Genomic DNA, 23,453 nt, shown 5'->3' on the forward strand with positions numbered 1-23,453 from the left:
ACTACATGGGCCTGATCCAGCGGGGCTGTTCTTATGTTCACGCTGAGTAAAAGCTTGCTTAAAATGACAAAATGCCAGAGTACAATTATTTACAGAGATTCCAAAAGAATCCACATGAGGGAGCTATTGAGGCAAATAAGTGTATTTCAGCTGCAGAAAGAGGACAAGTTATCCTGTACTTGTGCCAGGCGCCTTCTGCAGGTTAGTTAACCAAGTGTTTGCAAAATGTAGCCTACAGATGTCACAGCACCTAGAATTCCCAGTCTACCTGTTTGCCAAAATGCACTCTTTCATCCACTTAAGAGTTAGAAACAGCTTTTTCAATTTTAGTGTCAACGCAGAAACCTGCATGTTTGTGGATATAATCATATCCGTTCTGGGCTCTCCTTTGCTGTGTATTTATACCCATTACCCAAATGTTGGGTGACTTTTGCAGAACTCCTACCTAACGAGAAGCATCCATGTCATCAACGACACCCAAAGTTTACACATGGTTTCTTTATTCAATGAAATGACGCTGCATAGTAACAAGACTGGCCCACTCTGCCAGAGATTCTTCAAGGGAAAAAAAACAGAAACAGATCATGTTGTACATGAACAGGCTCATGCAGCAGGAATACAGGCTCAGGAGTACAGATCTAAGATATCTCTTGTGCTGTTCATTTAAAAACCATTTCTGCATCACATACAGAAGTGCCCGAGGTCAACACTATTTTCCCATCGACAGTGGGACAACATTGGCTAGACACACTTGCTGCGGGTCCCATAGGAATACCAATCACATACATTTGTGATTTCATACATCATCCTGCAGCCATATACAGGAATGCCAAGTGTGGGCAAACTGTTCCAAGCTTTAAAAAAAAAAAAAATGGTTATATATTCCATGTGAGCTGCCTGGTGGCCCTTGTGAGGGCAGAAGATGGAATAGAACCATCTTAAAATAAATCAAACTGGCTACTGCAAAACGGGATATCACAGTCAGCCTGCACCTTACACAAGGGTTAGCTTCTGAGGTTGGAGGATAAAGCCAAAATGGCATATAATAGAAACACTCGTAAAGTCAACAAATATGTACTCCCTCTTTAAGAACTAAACACACAGCAAGTCCTCACTTAACTGCAACTTTAAGTGAAATGACTTATAACGAAACCACTTTTACCATAGGCTAAATGATATATGTCAACAAGAATTAAGTTCCTACAGCATTTTTCTGGTCACAAAAAGATCACCAAACATCTAAATAAGGACCCAAAACACTTTTAATATTAAACATTTAAATAAATATGAGCTTTTCAGGCTGGAGAAAATCTACACAGACATGGAGAGAATGTGCAAACTTCACATAGACAGTGGCCTCAGCCAGGAATCAAATTTTTCCTCATCAACTTTATAACGAAATGACCCAAAAAGAAATAACTAAGTGAGGACTTGCTATACGTGGGATGGTGGGCAACTCTGCTCCCCTCGCCTCCCAAGGGTCTTCTGAGCTCAGCAGAGGCCACACATGTCTGTCAGGCTCACACTGAGTTTGAGAGCAAAAAACCCCCGGAAGTGTTCAAAAAACACACCCAATTTTTTGAACAAACTAGGCGTGATGATTTTAATGCTTTATAAGGCATTAGGAGGGCCAGGGGAGCCCTCAGTGAGTCCCCGCCTCAGGGAGAGGGTGGAGTTCCCTGATATCCATGGTTTCACTGAACCATGGAGGGTTCTGGAACTGAACTCCCGTGGATACTGGGGCACACCTGTACTTGAATTTGAACAAGTCAATTGTGCGTAAGATGCAGGCCAACTGTATTCTTTGCAATTCAATTTTGAAAAACAACAACAAGATAGCGGTGCTAACATGAGCATTTTTTTCTTTGATGAACAGCAGCAATGGGGGTGTGTGTATATGTGTGCAGGGACAGGATCTTGAACCACAGCAGAGAGCAGGATTGCAGCCCCCCTACTTCTACCGCAGATCTGATCTACAGCGGAAGCCTGATCCAGCTATTGCCTATAAAAAACTAAAGCATGGAAACACTAAGCATCCACTCCCTGCAGTGCATAGTTTCCCCCTTGGTCTGGGACACAGATCACTTTCTGCAAACCAAAAGAGCCCTCCACATGCAAATTGCTCATGCAAACAGCTTCTATACAGAAAACCCCAGCTGCATCCCACAATCCCCTTTTGCACACAGATGTGCCACGCTTTCTCAAGGCAATCTACAATGAAACTAGTGCACATGTGGAACACATTGTGCACTTGCTGGCAGAACTGTGTGAACAACATTTTTACTTCCTCTTGTCATTTTCTAGAATGCCTTTGCCCTAATCTAACAAAAAATTAACTACTGCCGTGTGCTAAGCGAGTCCATAATGACTTCTTGACAATGTAAACAGCTGTTTTAAATGTGTATGTGGGTGATGCACATATAAACGTGTTAGTCAGCTTTTGTGAAACTCAGATACTTTGATAGCAAATTATGGTGTGGCTATGCACCTATGGTCCCCTCCCTCTCGACATAGAATCCTGACCTGTCTTGTCTCTCAAAGATTCTCATCTTATGCATCATCTGGGATACAGATATCAAAGACAGAAATGTTTAGGTGTTTCTGGGAAAGAAAAAGTACAATTTCTGAGCCTCAACCCATCTGTAAACTGGCACATGCAACCCATATTGCAGCTAGCATATGTCAGGACCTGGACAATGGTTCAGAAAACAAGGGTAGACACAGACAAGCAACAGTGGAAACAAAACCACAGATATTCTCATTTTCTGATTTCTGGCTCCTACATATAAAAAAAGAGTGTCTGAACTATTTATGCTTCAGAAGATGTGCTGCTGATTTTGGTTTTTCCTGTAAGAGGTGATTACACAGGTTGTTTTTTTTCTGTAAGAGATGATTACACAGATTGGGGGTGGCTTTAAGGACCTTTGCTCACCTTGAGAATGACTTTCTGATGGCTTTGCTAAACTCAAGTCTCTGTGACTGTACAAAGCGAGTGACCTAAAAGAATCCCTGAGGAACTGCCTATGAGGTCTCCCAACAGAATAGCTCCTGTTGCTACTCAAGGCCTGTGTGCCCTGAGGGGAAGGCAGATAAATGATTTTTTTTTTTTTAAGATGCCAAGCCTGTCAGGGTGACTAGTGCTTTAAATGTCACATGTAGTTTAGGCCTGATGTCCTCTGTGACACTGACCTCTTCCCTTAATAGTCTGTGTCTTCTTTTTAATTAAAAACAAAAACAAAAACTTTATTGCTGGATTGGGACCTGGGTAGCTCTGGACCACTGCAAGGGGTGGTGGGCTATTTGTGGGGCTTTAATCTGTTGGGGGGAGGGGTCTGGTTGCTCTCAATTAAACACAACTAAGGGCACAATCCTAACCCACTTTCCAGCACCAACATAAGGGCAATGCAGCTCTGAGGTAAGGGAACAAACATCCCCTTACTTTAAGGAGGCCTCTGTGAGTGTCACCCAACTGCAGGATGCAGCACACATCGCATTGGCACCACTATGCCAGTGCTGGAAAGTTGGTTAGGATTTGGGTCTAAGCCTGCTAGGGTTAATAATGTTTTAAACATCTTGTACAGCTTGGTACCCAGAAAATTGCCTGCACCATTCTAGACTTTCACCACTGTCCCAGGAACTACATATGTCTTATTCTGCCTTTTCTTCAGGGCACACAAGAGAAGCCCCTGCTATAAACTTCTGATGAGATTTTCGGTAGCCTGAGACAACTCTGGCTTTAAAAATAAAATCTTTTGTTAACATTTACTTTTTTTGTTTTACTGTTTTAAGTTGTAAACTACCTTGGCAGAAAGGCAATATATAAATACCTTTTCCTTTCATATAGTTTTTAACAATTAATTCCAAGCCAAATGTCTCTTTTTCAGACAAGATCAGTTCTTCATCAGCCACAACTCACATTAGTGAGTCTCACATCAGCTCAAAGGCAAGAGAATGAAAAAGGGGGTGGGAGTGCTGCCACCTCAATGCCATCAATATTGCATCCATTTCTACCTGAAAATTAAACCATAAATTTAAACATTACACAACAAAATATATTTCTCAGCATCAAACTAGGTGCGTGCCTGGTAGCTTACAGGACCCAGCATAGTTTGCTGACGCATACAGATTTTTAAATAAAACAGATATACTGCAACTATGAATTATACTTTTGCATTTCCACAGATCACTAATGAATCAAGGGGCAACACTCACTGCTTGATCCATGATGGGGAGTTATAGCCAATAGGGGAGATGTACGGGATGCTTCTGCCTTAAAGGTTAAAAGAGTTTGGGGATGCACAACCAGTAGCTCTGAGTTCAAGCTTGCTCTCTGGGAAAACCAAAAAGCAAATAAACCAGAGAGGGGAGATGCACTACGTTCAAGTTACAGACCTTGGGGTGTGTATTGCCTAACCCAAATCAATGGCCCAGCTAACCAGCAGCTGTTGCTCACTCCAGGACTGTAAGCTCTCGGTGAGCTCTAGCTCAGCATCTTGTGTCGATCAAAGACAGTCTTCCTCTGCTCTTGCACCTGACGCTTCCATCGTTGCTGGGCTCCTTCCACTCTCTCCAGCACTGTGTTTGGCCTGGAGCTTGCAGAAGGCCGAATGGCAGCCAATGAATGGGCATCCTGAAATACCAAAAGAAGGAAAAGATCATGTTTAAGTGCCCAGGTGGGAATTTCAGCTGCAAGGAAAAGCTACAGCATGTTGTGATAGTGTTACATGAAAGCACATTTGGAAGAGCATGCACCCAAATCCAGGCCCAATTCAAAGGGCCGGTACCTACCTTGAAAAGCCCAAACAGTCTGGAACCTGGATATCTGAAGAAGCATCTCCTTCCAAGTCCTGCCCATATGCTACAGTTATCACAGGAAGCCCTGGTCAAAACTGCTCTGAGGTTTGGAGAGTGGAGATACACGATAGGGCCTTTTTATCAGTGGCACCGAGATTGTGAAAGTCTTTTCCCTAGGACTTCCAGCTGATTGCCTAATTGGGAGTGACTGGAAGGCAGATCAGACTGACCTTCCTTACGTGTGAAATCTAAAGTGCTATTGCTTAATCTCAATTCCTCCTGGGTTTTTTTTGGCTTGGCTGTGGTTTAGTTTTGCCCTTGGCTGATCTTTTATTGTCAGATATTCTGCTTGAGACTTCCCAGAGGATCTCACCAGGATAGAAGGTATGGAGTATAAATACTTTTAGAAATTCAGTAAATAGATATCATGTGTAAAATATGTGACCACTAACAACAGGGAAACATCACCAGGTAGCGACATTCCATTCTCATTCTCACCCACCTCATTCTCTTCTTCATTGTGCAGGGGTTGGGTGTAGGCATCAGGTTTTCGGATCAGGGGGTCAACCAGCATCAAAAAGGCCATGTAGAGAAGTAGTGCTCCAATCAGGGAGAGGTAAATGATGATAATGAACTGTGTGGAGACAGAATCTAAAGGTCACAGAGGATTCTGATAGAAGCAACTTCTTAAGCCATTATTTCCAGCTAATCATAAAGCCCCAAAGTCTCTGTTACAAGAAGGGAAAGCAGCTCCAACTATTAATACATCAGTAGCACAATCAGGGATATGATCAATGTACGCATCCCTAGATCAGGGATACTTAACTGGGGGAATGGGAGTAAACAGTTAAAAAAAACTATTGTTAGATTATTAACTATCACCATTATTAATACAGATTGAGGTATTCTGTTCTTAGCTATCCAAATGTAAAGCAAAACCAAGCTATTGACATCTTTTGAAGACATACTGGTACCTAGAACATAAGAACAGCCCCACTGGATCAGGCCATAGGCCCATCTAGTCCAGCTTCCTGTATCTCACAGCGGCCCACCAAATGCCCCAAGGAGCACACCAGATAACAAGAGACCTCATTCTGGTGCCCTCCCTTGCATCTGGCATTCTGATAGCCCATTTCTAAAATCAGGAGGTTGCACATACACATCATGACTTGTAACCCGTAATGGATTTTTCCTCCAGAAACTCGTCCAATCCCCTTTTAAAGGTGTCCAGGCCAGACGCCGTCACCACATCCTGCGGCAAGGAGTTCCACAGACCGACCACACACTGAGTAAAGAAATATTTTCTTTTGTCTGTCCTAACTCTCCCAACACTCGATTTTAGTGTATGTCCCCTGGTTCTGGTGTTATGTGAGAGTGTAAAGAGCATCTCTCTATCCACTCTGTCCTTCTCGTGCATAATTTTGTATGTCTCAATCATGTTCCCCCTCAGGCGCCTCTTTTCTAGGCTGAAGAGGCCCAAACACCTTAGCCTTTCCTCATAGGGAAGGTGCCCCAGCCCAGTAATCATCTTAGTCGCTCTCTTTTGCACCTTTTCCATTTCCTAAGAAAATTGGTGAGATTCTTTTCCATTTCCTTTTCCGTTTCCTCAGAGAATTCCTAAGAGAATTGGTGGTGGTGATTATTTCAACAGCCTGATGAAGGGGGTACGGGGACATATTGGCAATCCATCGGGGTTCTGTAATTGTAAAAAGGTTAAAAACTCCCACTCTAAATGAACCGGCTCAGAATCAGGCATTTTAAAATACATGTTCCATAAGCACTAACTAAAGTTAGTTCAGCTGACCTTTCCTCCTTGGAGCAATTGGTACTTCTCCCCCTCCCTAGCTGTCCCAGGGTGGAGGGGTAAATATCAGGCCTGATCTGCTGGCCCCTCCACTCCAGCCTCGAATCCAGGAGAAACTCAATGGCAGCAGGCAAAAAAAAGAGAAGGGGGGAAAGACTTGGCCTTCTAGGTCAGGGGTATCCAACTAATTTCATTGGATTTATGCCCCCTACAATAGACTGGAAGTGCTTTTAAAAAAGCAACTGGAACTTGAGAAAATAAGGCCCAAATCCTAACCAACTTTCCCACACTGACATAGCTGTGCCAATGGGGCATGTGCTGCATCCTGCAGTTGGGAGGCAGTCACGGAGACCTCCTCAGTGTTTGGAAATGTTTGTTCCCTTACCCCGGAGCTGCATTCCTCTTACCCTGATGCAGGAAAGTTGGTTACAACTGCGCCCTAAGTAAAATACTGATCTCATGGGTAAGGTATCAATGGGCATTTGATGGAATTGCTATATAACAAATGGTTTTACTTACTATATAACTTTGCATAAGAAAATAAGTACCCCACACAAGTCACCAAGCAGAGAAGCAAATGGAAAATCAATTCAAAAGCAAGCACCACTTATTCACAGCAGGACAGATAATTCTCCAGTCAGTGCAAAGAACAAAACCTAACATGCCAAGCTGCTCTCTTGCCAAGCCATTGCAGCAGGAGGGCAAGTCTGCTACCCAAACAAGTCACTAAGCAGACCAGCAAATGAAAACCAATCAAAAAGCCAGTATCACCCATTTACAAGAGGACAGACAAGCACTTTAGTCCAGTAACACTATCAGCCTGTAGATAACGCTCAGTAGTTTTTTACAAAACAACTTTGAAACAGATCTCCCATTCAAGTATTGGCCAGAGGCAGCCCTGCTTAGCAAATTTTAGTAGCTAACAAGCCTCCCTACAAATTCAATTCCTCTTCCTGTTAAAAAAACAAACAAAACTTGCATTCTGCATAACAGACAGCATGCTGGCTCTTATTAAAAGAAAAACAGAAAGAGTGGAACACTCCCTAGCCAAACAGCAAACACATTCATCAGCCAACTAGGAACTAAACATCACTCTCCTTTTTGTCATTTAAAAACCTTGTGCAGGTTTTTAAACTCCAGCTGCAGCACTTCCAGCCCAAAATGTAAATGAAGAAAGGAGGCAGAGAGGGGAGTGTAGGAGCAAGTCCCAATCACCAGAACTCAAACAAAGTAAACTCAGCTGGAGAGAGAAAGGAAAAGCCCTGCACACATACATCCCCCTGAAACATCAACTGTTACAGAAGTCAGGGGGAAAGCCTGTCTTGCCTCCTAATCAAACACCTCCCAATCCCTGTGATATTCTATCTACAATTGTAAACTTTGACCTTTAAAAAACTGAACAGACAATGGCGGGACAGGACCCAGTAAATTTATTAGCAAAGTTTGAACATAAGAAGAGCCCTGCAGGATCAGGCCAAAAGTCCATCTAGCCCAACTTCCTGTATCTCACTGTGGCCCACCAAATGCTTCAGGGAGACACAAGACAACAAGACACAACCTGCGTCCTGGTGCCCTTCCTTGCATCTGGACTGAAAATAGCCTGAAAGATCTTCTGTACCTTCTGTTGAAATGGCTCCTTCGCTGCATGGAGCCTCTTCAGAGATGCTGTCAGCTCAAGAATTACCATTGTGACCCCCAAGGCTGCAATCTTTTGAGCACCAATCAGGTGCTTCCACCAACCTCAAGCTTCACACAGGGGATGAGACCAGACAAGAAACAGGCACTACGGACTCTGGATGGCAGGCCTAACTGCAGTGTTTAGTTACAGTCAAAAACCTATCCAATCTTCATGGGGGCCAGATAGATAGCTTCCATAGGCTGTATGTTTGACACCCCCGACTTAGGCCCTGTTCCTTTCCTGCTTCCTTGCTGCCTGTGTGATTAATCTAAAGCCGAATGGATCACAGTGACTACACATGAGCACCAGGGACCTTTGACACAGACTCGGGGCACTGGCCTGCTGTGTTGATTTGTATGAAACATGATTCTGCTGTGTCCATACTTGCAGCCACTACGCATTTCTTGTAGCTGCACTTACACCCACCATTAAGACTTGTACACCAGTGACCAATCTAGGCCTTCATAAACTCAGAAACCGGAACTTTTCCAAGTTAGATGGCAGGGAAGACTTTCTCCTCTCCTAAAATTCTTCTGGATCACCACTTACTCACGCAAGCACTGAACTTAACCCATTTGTGGTTCTTCATGGGCACATCCTTGACCTGTTTCACATATGTCTTCTCAGAAACTGCCAACAGCTTCAATTCTCTGTTGACTACAGGGAGGAGGGAAAGAGGGCAGAGAGAGGCCTGCACAAGATGGTCTTGTCTTGTACCTTGATAGTGGTGGTACTTCGCTCCTCATACTTGCATTCACACAGCAAGCAGTAAGCCTCAACATCGTTCCCTGGTACTGGCATGGGTGCCACCACATGCAGGCAGTTACTGCAATGGAAAGAAACAAGTATCAACCATGGGCATCAAAGATCTCCTGTTCTGCAGAGTAGAAGGAACCTGCTCTTGAAGATCAGATATTTGAAGGGGAGAAGATATTGCTAAAAGGCAGAGTTGCAAATAAGAACTGAGTCAGTGAGATAATGTTCAAAACTGCTATCAACTCAGCCTTGGGCCTTAGGCAAGCTATTCCCTCTAGGCCTCAACTCCCCAGCTGCAATATAGGGGCAATGAAACTCACTCATCTTTCAGACTTGTTGTAAGGGAAATATCAAGATACATACACATGAAGCACTTCAAACACTCAAGAACATGATAAAAATACTATTATCAAGGATTAACAGTTATAGGCAAGGAGTTTGGAGCAGCAATGTCTGCACGTGGCTCAGTTCTAATAGAACTATTAAGATGTTATATCTTAATATTATTTCCCATCAAAGGCAATTGGTCCCTTTTAGGGGACTGCTGGGGTCACTGCCCCAGAGTGCTAGAAGGCACAAGTTAATCTGGCTCATCCAAAGAAAAACTCAACATGAAAATGTAACCAGCACCCCCCATCATTAGTAAAACAATCTCCAACTGAGATTTTGAAGAGATTTTGTGGAAGGCTTTCCCAGAGGAACTTAAAATGGAAAGGGACTGGGGGAAAGATGCCATAGATACCAGGTTCAAGCCTCAGGTAGGGCAAAATAAAATAAAATAATTTCAGCAACTCTGGAAAGCCAACAACAGTCAGAATTGGCAATGCTGACTTTAAGAAGTGACCAGTCTGACTCAGCACAATGAGATGACAAGGCACAGAGAAGTAAAACCACCATTTCCGCCTTTATGTTTCCCAACAGCATTTTAAAGATGTACATGAGAAAAAGGCCAGAAAAGGGCTGCAGGCATACATTTTTGTAAACTCAGAGGAGCCATTTCTTGGTTGTTTCCCCATCTACAACTTCAAGACATGAGCAAGAAAATGTAGCACCACAAGAGGGCCAGTTCTCAGACTATGACCTTAGTCATTCCAAGATCATTCAGGGGATCATTAATGCCAAAACAAACAAACTACTATACAAAGCTTGGAAAATTTCATATGCTCAAAATGCAACAGCCAGGCATTATGAGTTACAATATTTTCTCTAACAACCCAGGATCCAGAACTCAAATCAAGTCTTAACACTACCTGCTAAAATTCAATTTCTTTGGTTTTGTTGTGATGTTTTGCACTGAGATGTGTTAGGATTTTTGGGTTCATTTGTGTTCATTTCAGCTCCCAAACCAGAACCAAATGACGTAAGATAGGGCAGCTACCTACCTACCCACCCATACCACTCTTCTTCATGTGTATGGGGGAAGGAACAAAACCTGCCCTTCCACCCTAGCTTGCTTGTTCTGCTTTATAGAGCAATTTCCCCCCAGCCAACTTTCAATATCAGACATCAGCCAGTCTAGGAGAAAATGGTTAAATTAATGGAGCACTGTAAAGCAAGATGAGCAAGGATGCAGATTTCACTCTTTGGAATGTAAAAAACAGACACCTCCACCCTCTTCACTTTATATGTAAATGGACAGACACACAGAAAAGATACTTGTGGCTGCTTTGTCACTTATAATTTGGCCTACATGACAAATTGGTTACAGGTCCTGGTCATTCACACTGGTGAGGTTCCCAATCTGGTTTCAAGCCAGAGAGCTGCCTGGAATGATTTGATGGGGTTTTATAGCTTGCAGAGATTGTTTGCTAGGATGCTATTAAAACTGTTGTGGTGGTAAGTTGACTCACCAGTCTTTCTGCGACACATTTGTCTTGTATATCTGTCCACTGATATTTCTGTATGGGGGGCAGATGCACTTGCAGCGGATGTCCACTGAATTCTACAGAAGCAAAACAGGACATGAATGGAGTAAGGATGGAGCATTTGACATTCTCATCAGAATGAGACGTTTGTAGCAGGACACTGAGGTCAATGAAGCTTATTCCCAAATATGTGTGCTAAGGTCTACAACCTTACACATACTTATAGACAAAATATAGCTAACCTTACAGGAAATAAAAAAAAAAATAGGCAAGACAATGACCCAGTTCAGATGATCCAACAAATCACTATCTGTTGGACTGTGAACAAGCTATGGGTCTCCTCCTCTTCACTCCTTACTTTTTGTGTGTGGCTGAATTAAAAGATTCCTGATTTATTAAACCAGTTTTCCATTACATCCAAAGTGCGAATCTGTGATTTACACTCTCCCTCCAAATCAGGATTGCAAATCCTGGCTTGCAGGAAGCACTTAAGCCAGTTTCCTGATCAAGAAATCAAAGGAAGCTATAGTTTAAATAATGAACCAGGAAGCCTTGAATTCTATCAGGTACACAAAAGCAGGTGGAAAGGGAAGGGAGTGTACAGTCACAATATTGAATCACAAGTAGGGTTTGTTTGACTGTCTGAACTAAACCAATATCTTTCATCAGAATAATTTACATAGGTGCAAAAGAATGGAAGCTTCCACAGACAGCCCCCTAACTGGCATAAGAACTTATTAAAAACCATCATAAAAATAACCATATTTTAGTCAGGGTTCAGCATATTTTTGTCCCACCAATTTCAATGGGAGAGGTAAACACATACATAAGTCCATCAAACCGAAGTCAACAGGATTTTAAAGTGTTTAACTTCGCATTGAACTTCACACATTTACTTTTCCACTCATTAACCTCTTTCCTCTTTTAATGCATTCCTTCTCCTGCCAATCCTCTTGCTTCCTCACCTTGCTGCCCTCAGATGCTTGTGCTAGTAGGACCCATAAGGCAACAGCTGCAAGTGGTAAGAATTTCATAGCTTCTCAGATGTGCTGCATGAGCATCACAAGAGTCTGAAACAGAGAGAAGAAAAAGAAATCAAGAAACTCTCCTCTGTAGAACTTGACACATTACTCCTCAACTTTACAATGACTCAACATCAGTGTTTCTTAGCCAGTTGTATGTATACTGCCAGTGGTACTTGAAGTGGTATCTGGTGGTACTCACAGGTTCCCTGAACACCTGCTGCCTGGCAGTGAGACCAGGAACACAACATAACAAACAGCAGTAGAAGGCTAGGCTCAAAAGTCAGAACTCCAAAGCATGCTTTTCTGCACTCGAAAAAGCCCTCCTTGTCCACCTTGACCCCCTTAACTGGTGTTTGTCATGCTGCATCTGGCCTCCCAACTCAGAAATAACTAGCAATGATGTCATCGCCAGTTACTTCTGGTGGTACTTCAAATAGGTGATGTGAAGTGGTATGGTGGAGAACAAACATTGAGAAACACTGCTCTATACATTCGCCCACTTGAGACAAATCAAATTGTAACCATGGAAAGAAAGAAAGAAAGGTAGATTTGATCATGTTACACTGCAACAGTTCAAATGACACTTGTAAATGAACTACTGTTTCTTTATGAACAATGTACAAATGATCCGTATGCCTTTGAATTTTAAAACAGCTTTCTGCTGAGTTCTGTGTTGTACTAACAACATCCAGCAGCCAGGGAGTACAGACCAGAAGGGTATTCTTTGTTCCACTTACAAAGACACCCTTGCAGTGCAAGGATTGCTCAACATCCCTGTGGCACAGTTTAAGTCTTTCAGGCTCATAGACAGCAAATGATCCAAATCTGAGATAAAGAAGGAACATAGCCATCTAATAAAAAAAACAAGGAAGGTCTCGTCAGGTCTAAGGAATATATGCCAAAATCCTTAACCATCAGATCACTGTGAGTTTCTTTTCCTGCTCTGTATAGTTTTGTCCGTCTAATTCAATTTTCAGTTCAGTTCAATTTCTTATATTATCAGGGCTAGTCAGCTTTTTCTTGATGCTCTGGATGTAAGATTCTCAAGTTTTTGGAAAATAACAAAGAGCCCTGTGGCACCATGAAGAGCAATTAATTGATCATAGGAACAAGCTGGTTCCATGTTCTGGAGTGCACTTTGCATGAAATAATCACCTACAAGCCATCCCTAGGTGATCATTACATGCACTCCAGACCACAGAGCCAGCTTACGCCCATGATAAGATCCAATCAGGGCAGGAGTGACACTCCAAGTGCTGAAGGCTCCTGCAAGTGGAATTATAACGTTCTCCCCCCAATGGAAGAGGAATTCAACCCCAAGAAGGTGACCCGCCTTCAGATAAGGACATAACACAGTCAGTCATTAATGCTGGCCCTTATCTGTTTGTGCAACCCTGTACAGCATCCAGACAAAATACAGTAAGGGACAAGCAACAGTACAGTACTGGGTTATGGAAAATGAGATCGTCAACTTCCTATACAGTGGGTAGCATTCAATTCCTTTGTAACTAAACAAGTACAGTATCTACTGGAGGATCAGAAAGGGCCAGCTCAGATATCTATTCAGAGTGTTACTAGCCTGGTATCCCAACTAAAGGTTCTGGCAGGCAAGTCTAGAGATTTCACCCATTTCCACTGGATTCTTGAGGGTCTACTTTGCTCCTTAAAGCTGAGTGTGCTACTCACTGCCGCCCAATTTCTCACTCAACACTCCTGGCTGGTTGTCTCCTCCTACCATAGCCAAGTATGACTGACAATCTATGCAAGCTTGAATTAGAAGAAAAGGGGGGAGGGAAGCACACTAGAAGCTACTCAGCTCAGTTACTATCAGATATATGAGGATTCTCCAGTGTTTGTTAATCAAGCGGCTCGCTCTGAATAGCTTTACAGGTGAACAGACCCAGTGGCTATCAGCCCAATCCTATGCATATCTGCTCAGAAGTAAGTACCATTACAGTCAGTGGGGCTTACTCCCAGGAAATTGTGGCTGTAAGCCATGTATAAAATTCACTGCTACAAAGTGCCACTCGCTTTAAAGGCTTTAAAAAAATGGAGCATGTTAATTCATAGGGTCATAGATCTGGGCTGTCTATTCCCCAGGGCAGGTCAACAGGCCTTCCATGCTTGGAGGTAAGGCACCTCTGATGTGGAGGTCAAAGAAATGACAATTTTACAGCAAGCAATGGCGCATTTTTGTGGGGGGGGGGGAGTTGAGTAAGGAGAATCATGCACAGCCATTGATCTGCAGATTTCTCTATCTCTCTCTCTCTCCACACCCACCCACATATACATATACACACACATTTCCACCCATTGATTCATCACAGAAGAAACTGCCCACCTGGCAGAAATTCAGCAATATAAATCCTTTGTCTGCATTAAGATCAAAACAACGACCCCCCTCCCACTTGCCTCCCAAAATTAGGGACAAAGCTTATCAAATACCTAACCAAATACCCACCCCTGTAGCATCGGCACTTACACCTGCCGGCCAGAGCGCACGCTAATCTCCACTGGTATTTTCTGCTTGCATCATCATAATTGACGGGGCGCGCAACCAAGCAATCGCTTTTGCAGAGGCCGCCCTTAGGGATCCTCAATCATTTCCCAACTTCGTTTCCCACGAAGAAAGAAAAAAAGTGCTTCTGTGCATTACATTGTGTCAAAGGGGGAAGAAAGTCTTCGGGCTCACAAGCAACGGGCCTGAAACGCTGCTTTTCCCTGGAATGTCTTGGGGGAACACTTACAGCCCAATCCTATGCGTGTCTACTCAGAAGTAGTAGAAAGTGTGGATAGTGTGGAAAGTGTGGATAGGATTGGGCTGTTAAGGCTGCAATCCATTGATACACTCAGCTGGGAGTAAGCCCTATTGACTCTAATGGAACTTACTTCTGAGTCGACATGCCTAGGCTTGGGCTCTAAGTGTCCCCAAGACATTCCAGCCTTATATAGGGCTTACTCCCAGCTGAGTGTAAATAGCATTGCAGCTTTACAACCCAATCCTATCCACACTTTCCAGGGAGTAAGCCCCATTGACTCTAATGGGACTTACTTCCGAGTTGACACGCATAGGATTGGGCTGTTAATCAACCCTTTCTGTAAATAAAAGGACACAGCTCAATCCTATGCATGGCTACTCAGAAGTAAATCCCATTATAGTCAATAGGGCTTACTCCCAGGAAAGTGTGGATAGGATTGTAACCGCAGTAATCTATTTATCCAGGACATCATAAAGTAGTGATCTATCCAGGATTTTCTGGCTCTTTCTAGTTCAGTGCTCTCTTGATTGGTGCTTTGGGATGTTTGGGGGTCCGTCTTCGATTATTCAGGAGTGGCAAGAATGAAATAAGCACAAACTAAGACTACCAACACTTTCTGTGAAAACGATGGCACTGTGGCCAGAGTATCAATGAGCATGTGCAGAATGCCTTTTCCTTGGCAGGAAAGAACAACTGCATCAACGTTCCTGCATAAACGTTCCAACGTTTACACAGTAGCATCACCGAATTCCATCCCAAGCAGGTCCCCGCGTTATTTCGAAGAAACAAGGAAAGGTGGGGGGGGGGGGGAGAGAAACAGTCATGACAAGAGAAGATGGATACTCTGTATTTTCCAATGCACTTGGCTTTGATTCCGTTAGTGATGAGGTTTGTGAAACCAGTTTTCGTTTTGAAAATGAACCTAGAAACGGTACCTCTGACCATGTGCAGAGGTGCCTTCCTTTTGCAAAGGGAGGGCTAGTTCTTTCGTCCGTTTGCTTTGTAAGAAATAATCAAAATATCATCCTATAAAAGAAGATGGAGAAAGCAGGTATATCGTGAGATCTGGGGTTCAGAAACGTCTAATATTTCTCTCCAGTCTAATTTTAAGATACCAGAGTTTTCACCAAGCCACAAGTCCCCTTCCTGCCCCTATACAAGCAGCTTTGGTTTGAACTGTCCCCCTGATGAAGGGTGACCAGATCCCATGGAGGGCAGGGTGCCTATACCTTTAACCATTGTCTAGAAGAGGGAATTGGGGCAGGGGCAACTCAGCTTGGAAGGGTTTAAAAAGCTGCCCCTGCCCCAATTCCCTCTTCTATATAATGGTTAAAGGCATAGGCACCCTACGCTGTTATAACTCTCAGAGGGAGACTGCAGTGGCGTAGCTGGGGGGGCAAAGCACTCAGTTTTGCAGGGAGCCTCCCCGCAGCGTGCAAGGGGCCCCTCTTCTTCGGATCCATCCCGTTTTGCTTCCTTCCTCCTGGGATGGATCCGAAGAGGAGGGGCCCCTTGCACGCTGCGGGGGGGAGCCCCCTGCAAAACGTAGTGCTTTGCCCCCTATCTAGCTACACCACTGAGACTGGGCAAGGTGGTTCCTGCAGGCGTTCGGACTGCACAGCGCAGACCCTCGCTCGGTCTCCAGCGCTTCAGTGCACAAAGCGTTAACCGGGTCAGGAAGTGATGTCTCGGAGAGGCAGGCAGGCAGGGGGGCCACCTGTGCTGCGCGAAGGGCTGGCCATGGCGGATTGTCTCATTAAGCTGGGAGGCAGCGCCTTGACGGAGAAAAGGCAGCTGGAGACGCTCCGAGCGCACTCCTTGCGCAGGGCGGCTGCCGTCGTCCACAAGGTCTACGCGGCCGGAGCGCGGCGGTGCGTCGTCGTGCACGGTGCAGGGTAGGAGCCCGGGGAGGGAGGATCTCGCCCCGGAGGGGGCTGCGGTGGGTTGGGCTCCAGCAGTCCTCGTGATGTGCTCCGGCACAGGCAGTCCACTCTTATCCCTGTCTACTCTGAAGTAAATACCATTGTAGTCAATGGGCCTTACTCCCAGGTACGTGTGCATAGCATTGCAACCTGAGAGCCCAAGTCTATGCATGTCTGCTTGAAGAAAGTCCCGTTATAGTCAATGGGGCATACTCCCAGGTCAGTGTGGATAGCATTGCAGCCAGAGTCACTAGGGGGAGCTGGAGCCTGGATGTCAGCTAACTGGGTAAGCTACTTTTAACCAGTTGAAGAGAGCAAGCAAGCCAGAGAAGAAAACAATGGCTGTGGCTGCAATCCTATCCACACTTTCCTGTGAGTAAGCTCCATTGACTATAATGGGACTCACTTCTAAGTGTAGATAGCATAGGATTGGGTCCTGTGTCAATTTCATATGTAGGAACCTGTGTGTCTCCACCTAGAGATATTGGAGTGCTGGTAGCTTCTTTGAAATGATCATTTTGGCTTTAGGAGGGAACTGCAACTACTAGGTGGTCCTCCCCCCCCCCAAGTAATGCACTTCCTTATGGGCATCAAGCCTGCACAATTCAAATTAACCACCATCCTGGGGTTGACTTTGGAGGTCACTTTCAGCCCAATCCTATGCATGCCTACTCAGGAGTAAGTCCCATTATAGGGTTTGCTCCCAGGGAAGTGTGGATAGAATTGCAGCTGGATGTTGGGGATTCTCATGTCACGTGTCATGTCTTTACATTTTCTAAAATGGGCGATAATAGCAGTAATATCATTTATCGCAGCTTGGATAGCTGGGCTGGGGCTAAGAATAGGCCCTCAGTTTGGCTGTACTTGTCGTAAGAGGCGACTAAACAGCCACCATGGTAGATGAGACTCCTTAGCCTGGGAAGGCAGCTCATCTGAGAGAAGGAAAATTCTGATCCCAAACCTCCACTGCCTTGTGGCTACATCCAGTTATGGAAAAGGCTTCAGGAGTCAACCTCGAGGCAAAATCTGGAGCTGGAGACCCTGAGGCAGTTCATGGCTGAACACAGTCACGTTCTGGCAACTCCTGCGATGCCGCTGGAACCAACTGTACTGGCTTCTGCCTTTCCATTGGACCATTCCAGCTACGTGGAGAGGGGGGATTTGCTGCATGGATAACTATCCTCCATATCTACCTTACCCAGGCTTCACACACTGGAGAGGACACTGTTCCGGAACCACTATTCAGAGCGCAATACCATAGTCTTCTGAGACTGAAGGATACCAACTAAGGATAGCTGCCCTCTTTCCAGCTCTCATTCTCCAGAAGGGAGAAAACTATTCAGCTGGCTTTTTAACAGTTGGGCTTGAGGGGTCTTTCTTTAAAGGAGAATTACAAAGATAAGTTTTGAAAAGTTTTGCCTTAGAATTGGATGTTCTCTGTGCTGATTTTGCTTTCTGACTATTCACAGGAGAGTGTGTTCTGCCTGAGTCTGCCCAAAATTTAAAAAACATTTAAGCTCTTTCTGCCCAAAGTAGCATATACAACAAGTAGCAACAAGGATCAAATGTGTACAACTGTGGGCTGGGCAGAAATGGGTTAAAATATGCTTGTTTGTTTTTGAAATCCTTGTCAGGAGACTTCAGAGTATATACCTTCAGAAACAATTTCAGGTGTTTCCATATACCTGAAACAGAACCACCTGGAATTGGTTCATGACCCACTTAGTGGGTCCCAACCCACAGTTTGAGAAACACTGAGCTGAGACATAACACATACATTGCAGTATGAATACTTTTGAGTTCGAAACCATCACCACCCCATAAACAAACCTAACACAGAAATCAAACTGGACCATGTGTACTGAAGGCCAGCATGAAACAGGCTTCTGGGGACACTTAGTAACAGTGAATGGTCTGGTGCAAAGCACTTTTGATGCATGTTTCTTGCACTTAAACACACTATGGCCCAAATCCTAACCACCTTTCCAGTGCTGACATAGCTGTGCCATTGGGCCTTGTGCTGCATCCTGCAGTGGGGAAGGCAGTCATAGAGGCCTCCTCAAGGTAAGGGAGTTGGCATTGAGGCAGGGGATTCTTCACATAACACAGATACTCACCTATAAGTTGACCCAACAATCATGGAATTTTCTATGACCCTCAGATAAGTCGGGGGTTAAACTTAGGGGGATGTCTGACTATAGTTTTGTCTGATTTTACCTGAGGCACATCCTGAAAAATTACCTACCACTAGTGACCTAAGAACTGTAGTCTCTAATTTATTAAAAACATAGTAAAAGATCATAAGATACATTTTTATTCTTTTTAAATTCTGGTCCTCACCACAATTTTGTAAACACTATCAGAGTAAGTGTAAACTACATACCAGTAAAGCAATGGTTCCCAACTTGTTATTCATGTACTCCCAGGGACACTCAACAGGCTCTTTAGGGGTACTTGTAAAAGAATGGAATAATGGCAGAAAAAGGCAGGCCATGCTTCAGAATTCCTTGCAAGGACCAGCAAGGCAGGAAGGGAGGTGGTAGCTAGTTGGCTGTGAAAGCTAGTTTTTGGTCATCAATTCATGTATGAACCAGTGACTGAAAACCAGCACAGTAAAAAAGCTGAGACCTAATCTGGAAAGTGCTCAATCACCCAGAATTTTTCAGGACACTTCTGGTGCAAAACAGTGCAAAGGCACAGTCTTCTGTTCCTCAAACAGATAAAAAGAGAAAACACTGATGAATACATGAAGTCTGGGTTTTCATGGAGAGGAGATGGGGGCTTGTATTATTACAAACATTTTTCTAATATGAAGGGTACAATTTATGGAAGTGGGCTACCAAGGGATATAAAAGTGAAAAAGGTTGGGAACCACTACAGGAGATCCATGAATCAAATCCACCTTTAAGGTGTCTGGTATGTTAAGCCAGAAGCTCTACATTTAACATACAATGCATAACACATAACTGGGAGTGTGCAATTCAATTCACAGTAGAGAGATGCAGCTGCATATATTTGCACCTTTTTACTCAGAAGTAGACCCACTGCTTTCTATGGGAGTTATTCTTAAATAATGGTGCACTGAATTGTAGCCTGTGACTTTTTTTTCAAATGGAAGGAGGATCCCATCCTGGTGCTGAAAAAAAAAAAGACCTCTGCCAAATGCATGCATTTGCAAAAAGGAAAGAAGTTGCAGAAGAATAAGAGGTTAACTTTGTTCAGCCAAATCCTAATCCAAGCTCTGCCTGGAGAACTATACCCGCTTTTTGCTAATTAGCTCCCCTTCTTTCCTCAAAAATGACCCTGGTTCTGCCCTGCAGTACTGCTGAACCCCACCACCAGGATAGCTCACCTGTTTAAACCTACAGAGGTCCTCCTTCCTGCCAGCAGCCTCCCACCACTACAACAGCCCCTTGGTCCTCAGCAGGTCCTTGGGCACAGCAGCCAAACACCAGTCTTGGTGCCTCCAGCAGTCTCCGAAGTCCATTAATCCAGTCCGTGCTTCCTCAAACTTTCCTTCTCCTGTTACTTACCCCAACCTCTCCCTTCATCAGGTGCTTTTATACCTGAGGGCCTTATTGCCTTCAAGTGGCTGCAGCTGTGCAGCACACTCCCTGGAAGCCCAGGCCTTACCCTTAAAGGGGCCACTGCTGACACCACACACCCTACCTCCTTGCTAGATCTACTGAGATTCTAATACAAACTTTGGCTGGAATTTCCCAGGAAAGTTACTATAGAAACAAATGCAAGAAACTAAACTTTTCAGATTTTACTTACTATAGGTGAGTATCTACTGCAGCTTCAGGAAATGCAGGCAGGAGAGAAGTGTTGGAGGAGGGGATTACCTTGGTTGCACAGTCTGGCTCTTTGAATCACCTCTAAACAAAGAGGATTCTTCAGACACTGAGTAAAAACCTTTTTTTCCCTCTCAGACATACACATAGCTGGGAGCTCCCTCCCAAAAGGAGCAAATGCTAATTGTAATGCAAATATTAATGATTTTCAGAGTGGCCTGCAAATTGTCCTTTGTTAATCACAGCCTGGGAATCAAAGCCTGCCCTGAGGTTTGCTTAAAGTGGCTTCAGGCCACTTCTTATGTCCCTGAGTAGTAAGAAAGTAGGCTGTGAGTTAGCCTGCAATAACAAAGATGAGAAACTTGGCAAATACTGTTTCATTTATATATCATTATGTTCTGCAGAGGTATTTCTCTGTCACTGAGAGATTTCAATTCCACTCACTAAGTGTAACCCCTTGCCTGACAACAGGAAGTTACTGCTTTTATTTCATTTTGGGGTGTGTGTGTGTAATGAATGAGCCAAATGACAGTTGTAGAGGCCCCCAAAACACTGTAACTTGTGGCCCCCCTTTATATGATGATGTCATAAAAATATAGTCCTGAAAAGGTCCATGTTTGAATTGTTAACAGTAAAAAATCTTAGATATGTTGGCAGGGGGGAATTTCTTTAATATCCTTGTATTTCTCCATGGTTCAAAAGCGCACCATGTGGCCTAAATTGGATTTAATGGGTTATATCAGTCGTTCCCAAACTGTGGGTCAGGACTCACTGGTGGGCCAAAGGATGATGGAAAGATCAGATAACTAATTGCCTAAAGCCCTGAGGCTATTCAAAAATCATATACTGTAGCTGCTAATTACTCTGCAAAGAGCTCACTCCTGCAGTCTCCCTATATATACACACAAGCTTGTGTGTATATATAGGGAGATAAATGTTTGAGAGTCTTTTCTGGTTAATATTACACATAAATAAATAAAATTTCTTTCTGGATCTGCTTTTCTAAAAAATCTGGTAAACCTAGGTGGGTCCTGATAGAGTATTGTTTTAAAAAGTGGGTCCCAGTACTAACATGTGAGAGAACCACTGGGTTATATGTTTCGTTTCCAGCAGGTGGCAGTAGAGCTTGTCTTGTACAAAACAGTGCATTGGTTTAGTTTTATCTGTTGATTCCTGGCATGCTTTCTGGGCAACACAAATAAGTACATGTGACTATGGATTACAGCTCAAGAGAGAGATCTGGAGCTTACATCTTCAGCTGTGGTATATAAATGAAATATAGATGAGGTGACTCCATTAAGTGGGGGTGGCAGAGTGTTGAGTGCAGGGAGAGAATCTAAGGTTTGTGAAAAATTATTGAATTGGATGAGTTCTTCTGCTCACTCCTTGGTTTATATTATCAAAGCTTCTTACAAACTTGCTTGTGCTGGTATAGATAGAATGACCACCTCCAAGCATCTAATGTACTAGGGATCTCTGGAGTTATTTGGTCAAAAAACAGTTTCTGGTGGTACATGAGATTCATCGTGGTCTAGTGGCTGGAGTGTGAGGTTGAGAGCTGGTACAACTTTGCCTTGTTGCTCATTTGGTGACCTTTGGCAAGTCATCCTTTCTAAGCCAAACCCACCTCACTGGGTAGTTATAAAACAGCATAACTCTGAACACCTTGAAGAAAAGGTGGGATAGAAATGTAATTGATACAAGTTTTAGGTTCTGATTTAGATAATGTGATTTTTTTTAAAAAAAATGAAGAGTGCATGCAAGTGTTAATTTTTATAGATTTTTTCCCCTATCCTTCAAAGTATTGCAATCTTATACATGTATTCTTTGAAGTATATCCTATTCAACTCTTTACTGATAAATGTGTATTGCACATTTACATTCCCCTGTAAATATGTATTGCAGTCACAAGCAGGGGAAAGGATCAGATCTCACCTTGTCAGTAGTCTGAAGAATAATAGCAAATACACTGATGGCTGGATCCCAAAGGATCTCCTCTATGGAGAACTTGTGCAAGGAAAGTGCCCTACAGGTAGACCACAGCTGCGATACAAGGACATCTGCAAGAGGGATCTGAAGGCCTTAGGAGTGGACCTCAACAAGTGGGAAACTCTGGCCTCTGAGCGGCCCGCTTGGAGGCAGGCTGTGTAGCATGGCCTTTCCCAGTTTGAAGAGACACTTGGCCAACAGTCTGAGGCAAAGAGGCAAAGAAGGAAGGCCCATAGCCAGGGAGACAGACCAGGGACAGACTGCACTTGCTCCCAGTGTGGAAGGGATTGTCACTCCCGAATTGGCCTTTTCAGCCACACTAGACGCTGTTCCAGAACCACCTTTCAGAGCGCGATACCATAGTCTTTCGAGACTGAAGGTTGCCAACAACAGTGTATTCTGGTTCCAATGCCCAGGTAGAAAATGCACACAGTGAAGCTGCTAATGTATGAAAAGCATGAAAATTGTGGATTGTAAACCTTAATACTAAATACATTAAAAAGAACCAACGTCTGAATATATTAAAAAGGACCAAAGATGGGAAACCTTGGCTTCTGAGTGTCCCGCTTGGAGACAGGCTGTGCAGCTTAGCCTCTCCCAGTTTGAAGAGACACTTGGCCAACAGAAGGAGGCAAAGAAGGAAGGTCCATAGCTGGGGAGACAGACCAGGGACAGACTATACTTACTCCCAGTGTGGAAGGGATTGTCACTCCCAAATCGGCCTTTTAAGCCACACTAGACGCTGTTCCAGAACCACCATTCAGAGTGCGATGCCATAGTCTTCTGAGACTGAAGGTTGTCAACAACAACGTAAAAAGGACCTTGTCAGGCCTTTGGCATTCCAGGCCCTGAATTGTTATAAGCCAGGATGTGGCAGGAGGGGCCTTGATGTCCAGGCCTGGTGTGAAATGTAAATAAAGGAACAGCAGCACTGTATTTATATGTGATTAGCAAATAGTTGCACCTGTGTTAGGTGGGAGCCATGTGACCTGGGGAGATGTGTGCAGAGTCACGTAGGCTATGGTGGAGTGGTGTAACGCACCACTGGACAGCCAATCAGAAAGGGT

The 23,453-nt window shown here is 44.0% G+C and overlaps 2 protein-coding genes across 4 annotated transcripts in view; one reads left to right on the forward strand and one right to left on the reverse strand.

The window, feature by feature from the left end:
* Positions 1-501: 501 nt before the first annotated feature.
* On the reverse strand, positions 502-14,450 carry TMEM9 (transmembrane protein 9). 2 transcript variants are annotated; one of them, XM_066623932.1, is made up of 6 exons: positions 14,405-14,450; positions 11,863-11,967; positions 10,883-10,974; positions 8,994-9,102; positions 5,297-5,428; positions 502-4,630 (listed from the first exon to the last, which is right to left on the reverse strand). In XM_066623932.1, the coding sequence occupies exons 2-6, from the start codon at positions 11,929-11,931 to the stop codon at positions 4,481-4,483; spliced, it is 552 nt and encodes a 183-aa protein (XP_066480029.1). In that variant the 5' UTR covers positions 11,932-11,967; positions 14,405-14,450; the 3' UTR covers positions 502-4,480. The 2 variants fall into 2 exon arrangements, with proteins under 2 accessions (XP_066480029.1, XP_066480028.1); XM_066623931.1 differs by having other exon boundaries at positions 14,384-14,436.
* A 1,942-nt stretch (positions 14,451-16,392) lies between these two features.
* LOC136649205 (uncharacterized) overlaps positions 16,393-23,453 on the forward strand; it is a 48,475-nt gene continuing 41,414 nt past the window's right edge. Inside the window, exon 1 of one of the 2 annotated variants that reach the window (XM_066625661.1) lies at positions 16,393-16,576. In XM_066625661.1, coding sequence (XP_066481758.1) covers positions 16,422-16,576 — 155 coding nt within the window. In that variant the 5' untranslated portion in view covers positions 16,393-16,421. The remainder of the gene's footprint in view (positions 16,577-23,453) is intronic. The other variant, XM_066625662.1, reaches the window with a different exon arrangement.

The sequence above is a fragment of the Tiliqua scincoides genome, chromosome 4, assembly GCF_035046505.1.
Source record: "Tiliqua scincoides isolate rTilSci1 chromosome 4, rTilSci1.hap2, whole genome shotgun sequence".
Classification (NCBI taxonomy): Eukaryota; Metazoa; Chordata; class Lepidosauria; order Squamata; family Scincidae; genus Tiliqua; species Tiliqua scincoides.

Coding starts and splice junctions, on each gene's coding strand:
- TMEM9 (XM_066623932.1), bottom strand. CDS start 11,931: ATGAAATTCTTACCACTTGCAGCTGTTGCCTTATGGGTCCTACTAGCA. Junction 10,975..11,862: donor AAGCATCTGAGGGCAGCAAG/GTGAGGAAGCAA, acceptor TTGCTTCTGTAG/AATTCAGTGGACATCCGCTG. Junction 9,103..10,882: donor AATGTGTCGCAGAAAGACTG/GTGAGTCAACTT, acceptor TTTCCATTGCAG/TAACTGCCTGCATGTGGTGG.